General features: G+C 36.6%; 1 protein-coding gene across 10 annotated transcripts in view; it reads left to right on the top strand.

Annotated features, from left to right (window-relative positions):
• CEPT1 (choline/ethanolamine phosphotransferase 1) overlaps nucleotides 1-13536 on the top strand; it is a 46181-nt gene that overhangs the window by 3819 nt on the left and 28826 nt on the right. For all 10 annotated transcript variants that reach the window (XM_015148072.3, XM_077951406.1, XM_015148086.3 and 7 more), the window contains exon 2: nucleotides 4477-4889. In XM_015148072.3, coding sequence (XP_015003558.1) covers nucleotides 4551-4889 — 339 coding nt within the window. In that variant the 5' untranslated portion in view covers nucleotides 4477-4550. The remainder of the gene's footprint in view (nucleotides 1-4476; nucleotides 4890-13536) is intronic.

Below are 13536 nucleotides of genomic sequence, written 5' to 3'. Positions count from 1 at the left end.
CATTTTCTTGGATTATTCTTCCTCCTGCTCTCCTAAAATGTCTGGCTCCTTCTTTTCCTCTGAGCTTGGTATAAAAGCTACTTGAAGACTTCACCCTATTTAAAATGTGTACCCCCAGCTATTTTCTATCTTGGCACTTGTTTTCCTCATTGTGCCTATCAGTGTGTAATTTTTTTATTTGCTTGTTTACTAGTTTTTATTTATTTTCCCACTGGACATAGGAGATGGGATCATGTCAGCCTAATTCACTGCATTTATATGTTGGTTGAGTGCATTGGAAACTTGTAATCTATTTTCTTATAAAAACTATTAAGACTGGTGGCTAGGTTTCTGAGCTAGCCAGCAATAATTTTAATTTCTTACTTTTTTTTTTCTTTTTGTTACTTATACTGTGGTAAGAAAAGGACATTTTCTGCTCATCCTTTTGGTCATAGGCCTGACTCCATATAAAAATTACAGCTGGCTAGAAAAACTTTGGGGTTTTTTTGTTTGTTTTTGAGACATGATTTTGCTGTTGCCCAGGCTGCAGTACAGTGGCATGATCATGGCTCACTGCAGCCTCAACCCCCAGGGGTCAAGCAATCCTCCCAACTCAGCCTCCCAAGTAGCTGGGACTGCAGGCACAGGCCAGCATGCCAAGCTAATTTTTTTGTGTAGAAGTGGTTTTGCCATGTTTCCCAGGCAGGTCTTAAACTCCTGAGCTCAGGTGATCCACCTGCCTCAACCTACCAGAGTGCTGGGATTACAGGCAATGAACCACCGTTCCCAACATAGAATAATTTTTTAATATTCTCCTTCCTTCGTGTATTCCCATCCCACATCCATTTTTCCTTTCTCGCCACATTGTCCTGATCTTCCTATTGTAGCCACCTACCTACCCTATGCAGCTCCATTGAGATATGCTTGCTTTTAATTTGCTAAAATTCAGAAGTTCCTGTTTTTTTCTGTAATGGTTTTCATGGTCAAAGACCCTGGATCTCAGATATGACAGAAGGAAGAGTGGAGATGAACCTGTGGTAGTGACTGCAAACTCTGTATCTGTATGTATGTGTTGAAAGTAAAGTAGCCACCTGTAGGTCAGAGACTACATGTATCTGAATTTATATTTGCAGTGTTGTTGTTAATAGCTTCACAGAGACATTGTTGCTGTAATGTTGGCAAAGAAAACCTTCAAAAACTCATTGCCTCTTTTCATGTATAAATTTATACAGTGGCTAGATCTGGAAAGGTTTGTCAAAATGTAGATTTTTATAAAAGAGAAATAGAAGGTTAAAAAACCATCTAGGTCGCAGAAGGGAAAAACTGAGAGGGAAAGTATCCGTTTATCAACTAGTCCTGCCAAATGTTCAAACTTAAAACCATTAGGATCAGTTGCTTATAGCTATTCAGTGCCAAAAGCAGGCTAGCACTCATCTTTTTTTTTCTTTTTTTTTTTACAGTAAGAGAATAGAATACTGCAACAGTAAAATACAAATGGAATTGACTAAATTTTTAATTCCCATTTCAAGTGGAATTCCATAAGAGCTATTATTTACCAAATACGAAAATTTATCATTGCTTGACTATAGAAAATTTGGCTACTATGAAGCTAAGTGTATTGGTGGTTATTGATCTTCCATTTGATCTAAAGTGATCTTATCACCAGTTATTTAATATTGTATAAACATTACTTTAAAACAGTTTTAATCAGTAACTTTGTGATACAGTTGTGTGAAAGAATTTCTCAAAATGTAAGGAATTAGCTTTGATTTTTCTCCTTGATTTGAAATATTAAGTTTTTGGGTTTTTTTGTTTGTTTGTTTGTTTGTTTTAAGACAAGTCTCACTTTGTCACTCAGGCTGGAATGCAGTGGTGCGATCTCCACTCACTGCAACCTCCACCTCCCGGGGTCAAGCAATTCTCCTGCCTCAGCCTCCTGAGTAGCTGGGATTACAGGTGCCCGCCACCACACCCGGCTAATTTTTGTATTTTTAGTAGAGACGGGATTTCACCATGTTGGCCAGGCTGGTCTTGAACTCCTAACCTCAGGTGATCCGCCTGCCTCAGCCTCCCAAAGTGCTGGGATTACAGGCATGAGCCACCCTGCCCAGCGAAATATTAAATATTTTTATTTCAGGGCACCTCAGTTGGTTAAGTTGTGACACTGATGAGTCTCTTGAGATTTTTGAAAATTTATTTAAGGGCATTAACTTGACTATAGCGACTATTTTCTAAACGAAATATTGAGATACGTGATTGACAGAGGTCATTCACCTTAGGTCATTAGTAACATTGAAATTTTGGAATTTGATATTTATGGGGATATAGGAAAAAAGTTCTGGTCTGTATGTGACACCAACTCACATGTCCATACTAGGCTGTGGGGTGAGTGTCCCCCTGGCAAGTACCTACTTGTCCATGTGGTTACTCATGAGCTGAGTGCCTACATTACATGTTTTGTGGCATGTGACCCTGTGGCCCACTTCCCAGAATGCACATGTGGCCTGGGTTCATAGTCCTCTAGCCATGGCCCAGTCTCAGTTCAGTGCCTTCCATCCTGGGCAGCAGGAGCACCATGCTCCAGTCTACCACAGCTGCCTCTGGGCCTTGGCCTGGCTTCACTGCATTCCAGGGACTATGTGCTGCCTCCCCTCCACCCCAGACAGGGGGGAACCTGCCGCTCTCAGGACCACCCTGCAAAGGCAGAATAAACCAGATCCTCTCACAGCAAAAATAGTTAAAAGGGACAACTGAGCATGTTTTGATAGTAGATCCATTGTTGAGATGTCCTAAACCCATACCATTTCTGGCACTTTGATCTTGCTTTATGGATAGTTTCCAACCAGAAGATCAAAGTATACCTATGCCACTAATCTTTTTGTTCTATTAAGATTCTTTCTCTTTCTTTCTTTTTAAAATAATCTTATGGTCTCTGTTCCTCCTTCTCCTAACTATGGTAAGTTTCTCACAAGGTTCTTTATTCATTTTTTTCTTTCCATGCTTAATCCCTTTGAGAACTTTTCTACTTCCTAGTTTTTAACCAGAGTAGCTTTTAAGTTGATAACCTGAACTTTTCACTCTTACCGAAACTCCAGTTTTTCGATTTTGTCTAAAACATCTCTACTTAAAAGTCACGTGTGTGTGTGTGTATATATATATATATGTATATATATATTCCCTTCCTACCCTCATCCCTAGTTCCCTTTCACCCCCTGCACCCTAAAAGTCAAAAAATAACAAACTGATTTTTCTTTTCCAGCTTGCCCTTTTGACAACAGTACCAGTAATCTCTAGCAGTTGACTTTTTCTTGTTTCCTCACCTCTCATATCTAATTCTTAAGTACTTTCTGCTGAATCTTCCATTTAAATAGAAATTACTTACAGATTTGACTGTCTTTCATATTTTCATTTTTACCATCCTACTATAGGCCCTCACCACTTCAAACCATTGAGATCACTGTAGTTACTAATTTTTAATTGTTCTCACTATTTTCTCCATTCTGATTCATCTTGAAAATACTCCTGTATTTCCTTATGCTACTTGATTACTTATAATTGTTATCTCTAATCTTTACTAAATGAAATACAAATACTTCAGGAATTAAACTCAAGGTCCTTTATCAGCAGTCATCACTTGACCCACTTTTACTTTTTTTCCTTCTACTTCCTCAGTTCATCAGGACACTCTGCTAATACATATATACTGTCTTAAAGTTAATTTTTTTCATTGTTGTTTATCTCCACTGAGAATACCATCTATATTCGTTTTTACCCATAAGAAGTTTTATGTTTTGGTTTAGTTTAAACAGAAACCCTGTGTTTGTTTGAATACTATTTGGTTTAGTTTAAACAGAAACCCTGTGTTTCTGTTTGACTGCTACTTACCAGCTGTGTGATTTGGACAAGTTAATTAGCCTCACTGAGCCTTAGTTTATTTTTCTGTAAAAATGGGGATAATTAATAGTCCTTGCCTTCTAGGGTGGTTATGAGGATTAAAGGAGTTAGTATATAAAAAGTGCTTAAGTTTTGTAATATGAAGGGCATGCCCGACAAATGTTAGATATTACTATTAAATAAAAATCTAGTTTAACACTCATTCAAGTCATTCCTCTGATACTAATACTGATTTGCTAGCCTTGAGACATCAGTTTCCGTATATGTGTAATGATGAGATCATTTCTAACATTTGTTGCATTATACAACTGAAAACTGTGTGAGATCGAAAAAGAATATGAGCCTCAAAGTCAGGCAAACTATTGGATAATAGGAAGTGTACTACTATTAAAGTCTCTTACTGTTTTTTGTCTAAAGTTGAGGTTATACACTTTCAATAAGAACTAGAACCAAAATCAGGTCCCTACTTTTCTGGTCCTGTTTGATACTTACTACTTTACTGACAATTTGATTTTTTTGTTTCCTTATTAATATTGGCATAAGATGTAAATAGTGGCTGACAAGTGTATTTTTTGTTTTTATTTTTATTTTTATTTTTTTTAGGTAAGCACCAGCCACAAAATCCTACAAAAGAAGGTAAATTACTGTCTTTAAATATTAAAAAAAAAACAAGATCCATGAGTGGGCATCGATCAACAAGGAAAAGATGTGGAGATTCTCACCCGGAGTCCCCAGTGGGCTTCGGGCATATGAGTACTACAGGATGTGTATTAAATAAATTGTTTCAGTTACCAACACCACCATTGTCAAGGCACCAACTAAAGCGGCTAGAAGAACACAGATATCAAAGTGCTGGACGGTCCCTGCTTGAGCCCTTAATGCAAGGGTATTGGGAATGGCTCGTTAGAAGAGTTCCCTCCTGGATTGCCCCAAATCTCATCACCATCATTGGACTGTCAATAAACATCTGTACAACTATTTTATTAGTCTTCTACTGCCCTACAGCTACAGAGCAGGTAAGAGTTTCTTAACAGATCTCAATATTTGCTGTATACCAAAAACGTTATAATTGGGATCTTGGGGTCATTTTAACCAAAGATAAAGTAATCTGACAGCTATCTGTCGACTATTTTAAAATATCACACACACTGTGATAAAGCTTATAAGTACAACCTACACACTTGCTTATTAGAAACCAGAAGCAAAGGGTAGACTGTGATCCTAGTAGTTAAATTAATGTTAGCAGGGATTAACATGTAAATTGTTCCTTTTAAAGTCACTAAATCTCAATTTTTTACAAAAAAGTTTTTTCATTCTTTTAAATGGTAGAATAAAGTCTTAGCAAAAAAAAAAAAAAAAACTGAGAAAAGTCTCTGGTATTTAATATGGCATGACTGTAAACTAGCCTTATCAAAAGGTTTTTTTTCCATTCTAGTGAGAAGTTTTAAATTACCTTTCTCTCTTCCTTTAAACATGTATGCCTGATGGACTTCAGGTATATGGCTTATTATTCTAACAATTGTGACAAAGGAAGTGTAAGAAAAAGTCAATATAATGTATTTCCTATTCCATATCTTGCTCTGGCTACCATTAAGAAATGATGCATGCTATTGCTTACAAAGACTCACACAGGCCTTCTCAGATCCAAGCCTCTCTTCTACTGTTACCCTCTATTACCCTCTGTACTCATTACTTGAAACCAAAACTAGAACTCTTTCTCAGAATAGATAATTGATATTTATTTCTTTGGTTTTAAAATGTCCTTACCAAAACATGAACTAAGCTAGTTAGGTAGATGAGAGAATTATAAGCATTTGTTCTGCCTGTATTAGTTAGACTGATCAGTTTCTGGTAATTCAAGACAATAGAAGGTAATTCTAACTAAACATGTCAGAGTGACTGAGCTAAATGAGACGGTAATGGCCACAACGTTCCTTAGCTTGTTTTAAGCTTGAAGTAATTTTTTTAAGTAATCTTCTAGATTATTTGTCCTTTGAGATAAAATTACCACCATTCAACCCTCTATTCTTTTCTGTTTTCATCAGTTTGTCTGTTGCCATAGGTTAAACTAAAAGTCATTAAAGTGAATGGCTATTGAGGGTCACAGTTACCCACAGAACATGTGATTTCTGTCATTTGCCAGGTTTTCATTTCCCATTATCCTTAATTCCTCTTTTACAAATACAGTCCATACAGATTTTATAGATGTAAAATCTGGTTTCTCCTCATCTTTCTCATCTTTTTTTTTTTTTTTTGAGACAGGGTCTCCGTCTGTCACCCAGGCTGGAGTGCAGTGGCACTGTGTTGGCTCACTGCAGTTTCCTCCTCGGGGGTTTAAACAATTCTCCCGCCTCAGCCTCCCAAGTAACTGGTATCACAGGCCCACACCACCACGCCTAGCTAATTTTTTTATTTGTAGTAGAGACAGGGTTTCACCTTGCTAGTCAGGCTGGTCTGGAACTCCTGACCTCAGGTGATCCGCCAACCTTGGCCTCCCGAAGTGCTGGGATTACACTGAGCAACCAATACAAAACCAGTGCATTATTTAAATGTGTCCTTGGATTCTTTATCACATATCCTTTAAATTGTTTCACTTGAGGCTTATCTGAGAATTTGACTGCCACTGCCGGAAGGGTTTGGTCCAAATCACACAAATCATTAGAGATATAGTAGAACAGCAGGGAGGTGGGTCGATTCCAGTGGAAGACCTCCAGTACTAAACTAGTTCTAGGATGGGGATCAAGGAGTGAGAGCAGGTTCAAGGATAGTTCGGCCACTGATAGTCATTTATTGAACACCCCAGAGTATATCAGGTAATGTGTTCCCCTATAATACTTTTTCTTGGCCTCTGTTCTTAAGTGATTTGGAATATATGACTAACCCAGAAATTAGTTAAATCTTTAGGGAGACTTCCAGAATGGAAGCTATTCTTTTCACTAGTTGTAATGGTTCAGAATTGCTGCTAGGAATGATCAAGGCGGGGTATAACTGAGCTGCTGTTTGTTTCTCTGCAAAGGAAGGTAATGTCCTACAGTGGAGATGCCTGGATGCATCTTCAGCTACAAGGTAGCTATCCTTATTAGGCTCAAAGCAGAATGCATTGAAATAGGTCTTGGTTGTTTTCTATGACAAGTTGTTATTATCTCTGTGATCTTCAGTAAGATATGTAAATTCTCTAAGTCACCTTCTTTAAATCTTATTTTGTGGTGTGATGATCATACATTCAGGGTACCTAGCATATAATGTTCGAAATAGTAGATGGTTATTGTTTCATTGATCAGAAAGATTAGGTATATAATCTATTCTTCCACAGTCACCTTCCCATTCGTGATTTCCTCTAATAATACATAATATGTCCAGTCACAAATTCATCTAAGTCCTTATTTCTTTTATATATTTCTTTATCATCGTGTTGGAGTCAGAGAATTTCATAAATTTTATCACCCAGGGAAGTTCTCTTTTGTTATATCTCTGATTCTTTTGGGCCTTGTGCCAGTGGATGATCATTAAGTTTCATGTCTACTTGTATAGTATTACAAACTTCCATTTATTTTTTATGTTACTAATTTTTTTAATGTATTAGAGTTTCAGACACCAATCTTTCTGGTAGAAAGGAAGGTCATTATTATAATAGTTTAAGCTCAGTTTGTTTCTTTTCTTAGAAAAAGCAATCTTCCTAGTAGATAGGAAAATAAGTTAGTCTTTATTTTTCACATTTTAAAGGTAGAAATACAGACTTCTCTCTTTTTATATGGAGAGCCAAAATTTCTCCTTGATCTGTTCATTACTCAGTATTTAAACTTCATTAGCTAGTAGCTTTAGTTTTAGTGTCATAAGTTAATTTGGAATGTCTCTTGTAACTTGGTACATATATACTTGTGTTCACCTTGCCACCATCCACAAAGAGTCAGACTCTGTAAAATATTTGAAGAGATTTATTCTGAGCCAAATATGAGTGACCATGGCCTGTGACACAGCCCTCAGGAGGTCCTGAGAACATGCCCAAGGTAGTTGGAGCACAGCTTGGTGTTTTTTTTTTGTTTTTTTTGTTTTTTTTGAGACGGAGTCTCGCTCTGTCGCCAGGCTGGAGTGCAGTGGCTCAATCTCAGTTCGCTGCAACCTCCACCTCCCTGGTTAAAGCGATTCTCCTGCCTCAGCCTCCCAAATACAGGACTACAGGCGCATGCTGCCATACCCAGCTAATTTTTGTATTTTTAGCAGAGGCAGGTTTTCACCATGTTGGCCAGAATGATCTCAATCTTTTATTCTTGTAATCCACCCGCCTTGGCCTCCCCGAATGCTGGGATTACAGGTGTGTGCCACCACACCCGGCCAGCTTGGTATTATACATTTTAAAGAGGCGTGAGACATCAATCAAATACATTTAAGAAATACATTGGTTTGGTCCAGAAAGGCGGGACAACTCAGAGTGGAAGGGCTTTCAGGCTATAGTTGAATTTAAACATTTTCTGGCTGAGTTTGTCTAAAGATCTGGGATTGATAGAAAGGGAATATTCAGGTTAAGATAAAGATTGTGGAGACCAAAGTTCTTTTGAAGTCTTATAGTGACTGTCCTTAGAGACAATAGATGACAAACGTTTCCCTTTCAGATCTTAGTTACTATCTCTTCAGGATTGGGACGGTCTGGAAGAAAAAGATCTAGCTATTTTAATAGAGGTTCTTTACAGATGCAGATTTCCCCCTATAAAGAACAGCTTTGCAGAGCCGTATCAAAATATGACCAAGAAACATGTTTTGGGGTAAAATATTTTGATTTTCTTCCTTGTCTTGTAATGTTATGCCAGAGTCAGGTTGGAAAGTAAGTCAAGATATATAGGGTTAAATAAAACCCATCTGATGAGAATTTATGATTTGTAGGGCATGACTCCCCAGACTCCTTAGATACAAATTTGGGCAAGGTAAAAATCAATGGTTTAGTCCTCATCACAAAAGATAGATAAAGGAAGTTGGTGTTAACCTGTATTTTACCCTTAAAAACCAGAAATGCCATTACCAAAAAGAGTTCTGTCAAGTTTCAATATAGCTTTTTGAAATATTGTGAGTTGTTTAAATGCTCATTTGTTTTTGTTTTTATATTGCTAGTTTTAATGCTTTTGATTCACCTCACTAAAAAATAACTTGTTAGATTTTTTTTTTTTTTTTGGCATAGAAAAGTGAAAAGAAAATGAAAATGGCACATTGTCTGTAATTTCACTGTCCAGTTAACTTATGTTGACATTGAAAAGTGAAGGGGAAAATAATTACATAGTTAGAAAAATTCAAAGAGTGGCATAAAACAGAAAGTAAAATCTTCCCTATCTGCCTTTCCTTCCTATGCCTCACCCTAAGCCCTCTCCTCAAATGTAATAAAGTTTAACAGTGTTTTTGTGTGACAAATCACACCCTAAATTTTACTGAATAGAAAAAGCAACATGCGGAACACGCAGTACACCATTTAGAAATTGTTTAAAATATGCAAAATAAGCCTTTATTGTTTAGGATTACATATATATATATAATCAAGTCTAAAAGCAAACATTGGAATAATAAAGACTAAATTCAGGTTAGTGGGTACTTTTAGGGGAAGATTGCATGATGGATTGGAGAGAGCTGTTCATGGTGCTTCAATTATGCTTTTTAAGCTGAGAGGTTTGTCAAGGGTGTTCATCATATTTTTAAAACTTTTTGTATGTTTGAAATAGTAATAAAACTCATATTGTACCTGCCCATATATATGCCCACCAAAATCTTAGGAGTATTTTTTTCCTTTTAGTTGACACATAATAATTATATATGAGATATTGTGTTACATTTTAAAACACATATACAGTGTATAATGATCAAATCAGGGTAATTATATCTATCTCCTCAAACATTTATTTCTTTGTGTTCATATTCCAGATCCTCTCTTCTCGCTTTTTGAAAATATGCAGTACATTATTGTTAGCTATATTCAGCCTACATTACTGTAGAGCACTAGAACTTATTCCTCCTACATAGCTGTAACTTTGCATCTGTTAAACTATCTGTCCCTACATTCTTCTCCCCTCCTCCTTACCCGTCCCAGCCTCTTGTAACCACAATTCTTCCCTTTACTTCTGTGAGCCTTTTTTTTCTCCCGCTCCTGCGTGTAAGAACTTGCGGTATTTATCTTTCTGTGCTTGATTTATTTCACTTAATATGATGTCTTCCAGGCTCATCTGTGTTGCTGGGAATAACAGGATTTCATTTTTCTTTATGGCTGAATAGTATTCCATTATGTATATTTACCACATTCTTTATTCATTCCTTTGTTAATAGATGTTTAAGTTGATTCTATATCTTGGTTATTGTAAATAGTGCTGTAATAAACATGGGGGTGCAGATATCTCTTTGATATCCTGATTACCCTTCCTTTGGATCAATACCCAGTAGTAGGATTGCTGGATCATATGGTAAATCTTAGTTTCTTGAGAAATCTCCATACTATTTTCCATAGTGGCTATATTAATTTACATTCTTGCCATCGGTGTATAAGAAAGAGCTCCCTTTTCTCTGCATCCTCACCAGCATCTGTTAACTTTATCTTTTTATAATATAACCTTTGTAACTAAGGTAAGATAATACCTCATCGAAGATTTGATTTGGATTTCCCTGATTATTAATGATGTTGAGCATTTTTTCATATATTTGTTGGCATTTATATGTCTTTTTTGAGAAATAGTTGTTCAGATCATTTGCTCATTTTTTGATTGGATGATTAGCTTTTTTGCTGTTGAGTTCTTTGTATATTCAAGGTAATATCCCTTGCCAGATGTATAATTTGTACATACTTACTCCCATTCCACAGGTTCACTCTTCACTCTATTGATTGATATGGAGAAGCTTTTTAGTTTGTTATAGTCTCGTTTGTCTACTTTAGGTTCTGGTTTTGTTTTTGTTTTTGAGACAGAGTTTCACACTTGTTGCCCAGGCTGGAGTGCAATGATCTCAGCTCACTGCAACCTCCGCCTGCCAGGTTCAAGTGGTTCTCCTGCCTCAACCTCCCAAGTAGCTGGAATTATAGGCATACACCGCCACACCTGGATAATTTTGTGTTTTTAATAGAGATGGGGTTGGTCAGGCTAGTCTTGAATGCCTGACCTCAGATGATCCACCTGCCTCCGCTTCCCAGAGTGCTAGAATTACAGGTGTGAGCCACTGCGCCCTGCTGTGTCTGCTTTAATTTTTCTTGCCTGTGCCTTTGAGACCTTAGCCATAAAATCTTTGCCTAGACCAATGTAATGAAGCATTTCCCGTGTTTTTTCTAGTAGTTTTATACTACTAGGTCTTACATTTATGTCTTTAATCCATTTGAGTTGATTTTTGAATATAGTGAGAGATAGGAGTCTAGTTTCATTTTTCTGCATGTGGATATTCAATTTTCCCAGCACCATTTATTTATCCTTTCCCCACTATATGTTCCTGGCATCTTTGTCAAAAATCAGTTGGCTGTAAATACGTAGATTTATTTCTGGGTTCTCATTTCTCTGGGTCTGTATGTCTTTTTATACCAATACCATGCTGTTGTGATTACTATAGCTTTTTATTATATTTTGAAGTCAAGTAGTGTGATGCCTCCAGCTTTGTTCTTTTTGCTCTAGATTGTTTTGGTTATTCTGGGGTTTTTGTGATTCCATACACATTTTAGAATTTTTTTTCTGTTTCTGTGAAGAATGTCATTGGTATTTTGATGGGGATTAGCGTTGAGTCTATAGATTGCTTTGGGTAGTATGGCCATTTTGACAATATTAATTCATGGACATGGGATGTCTTTCCATTTTGTGTGTGTCCTCTTCAGTTTCTTTCATTAGTGCTTAGTAGTTTTCATTGTAGATATCTTTCAACTCCTTGGTTAAATTTATTCCCAAGTATTGTATTGTATTGTATTGTATTGTATGGTATTGTATTGTATTGTATTGTATTGTATTGTATTTTGTTTTATTTAGCTGTTGTTAATGGGGTTGCCTTCTTGATGTTTTTCCAGCTAGTTTGTTATTGGTGTATGGAAATGCTACTGCTTTTGTATGTTGATGTTGTATCTTGCATATTTACTGAATTTAACAGTTCTATGCGTTTTTTGATGCAGTCTTTAAATTTTCTCATATATAAGGTCATGTCATCTGCAAAGAGGGACAGTTTTGACTTCTTCTTTTCTAATGTGAATGCCCTTTGTTTCTTTCTCTTGTTTAATTACTCTGGCTGGGACTTCCAGTACTATGTTGAGTGTGGAAAGTGGGCATCCTTGTCTGGTTCTAGTTCTTAGAGGAAAAGCTTTGACCATTTCCCCATTCAGTATGATGTTAGCTGTTGGTATGTCATATATGGTCCTTGTTGTGTTGGGGTATGTTTCTTGTATGCATAATTTGTGGTGATGTTTTATCTTGAAGAGACGTTGAGTTTTATCAAATGCTTTTTCTGAGCCTGTTGAGATGATCATAGGACTTTAGTTCTTCGTTCTGTTGATGTGATATGTCACATTTATTGATTTGCATATGTTGTACCATCCTTACATCCCTGAGTTAAATCCCACTTCATCATGGTGAATAATCTTTTTAATGTGCTGTTGGATTTGGTTTGCTAGTAGTTTCTTGAGGATTTTTGTATCTGTTTATCAGTAATACTGGCTTGTAGTTTTTTTCTTTTATTGCATCCTTGTCTACTTTTGATATCAGGGTAATGCTGGTTTCATAGAATAAATTAGGAAGAATTTTCTCTCCAATATTTTGGAATAGTTTCAGAAGAATTGGTGTAGTTCTTTAAAAGTTTGGTAGAATTCAGCAGTAAAGGCATTTGGTCCTGAGTTTTTCTTCGTTGGAAAACATTTTTATATTTATTCAATCTTGTTATTTGTTATTAGTCTGTTAAGGTTTTCTATTTCTTTTAGTTCAATCTTTATAGGTTATACATGTCTAAAAGTGTATGTCTTTCCTCTAGGTTTTCCAGTTTCTTGGCATATAGTTGTTCATGACAACCTCTAATGATGTTTTATATTTCTGTGGTATCAGTTGTAAAGCCTCTTTTTTTGTCTCTAATTTTATTTATTTGGGTCTTCGCTCTCTTTTTCTTGGTTAATCGTAGCTAATAGTTGGTCAATTTTATTTCTTTTCGAAAAACCAACTTTTCATTTTATCATTTGTGTGTATATATATACACGCAATATATATGACACATGTCATGTGTGTCATATATGTATATATACATATATATGACATATATTCACCTTTTTGGGGTTTTTTTTTTTGAGACGGAGTTTTGCTCTTGTTGCCCAGACTGGAGTGCAATGACACTGCAGCCTCCTCCTCACCTGGGAGGCAATTCTCCTGCCTCAGCCTCCCCAGTAGCTGGAATTACAGGCATGCGCTACCACACCCGGCTAATTTTGTATTTTTAGTAGAGACGGGGTTTCATCATGTTGGTCATGCTGGTCTCGAACTCCCGACCTCAGGTGATCCACCCGCCTTTGCCTCCCAAAGTGCTGGGATTACAGGCGTGAGCCACCACACCTGACCAGATATTCGTGTACATATATACACATACACACATATACACATATGTGTGTATGTATATATATTCTATTTCATTTCGGTCTGATCTTCTAATTTTGGATTTGATTTGTTCTTGCTTTTCTGGTTCTTTGAGGTG

This window comes from Macaca mulatta, chromosome 1, assembly GCF_049350105.2.
Source record: "Macaca mulatta isolate MMU2019108-1 chromosome 1, T2T-MMU8v2.0, whole genome shotgun sequence".
Taxonomy (NCBI): Eukaryota; Metazoa; Chordata; class Mammalia; order Primates; family Cercopithecidae; genus Macaca; species Macaca mulatta.
Note: the sequence above shows the minus strand (reverse complement) of the source record. Positions and strands in the feature narration are given on the sequence as shown.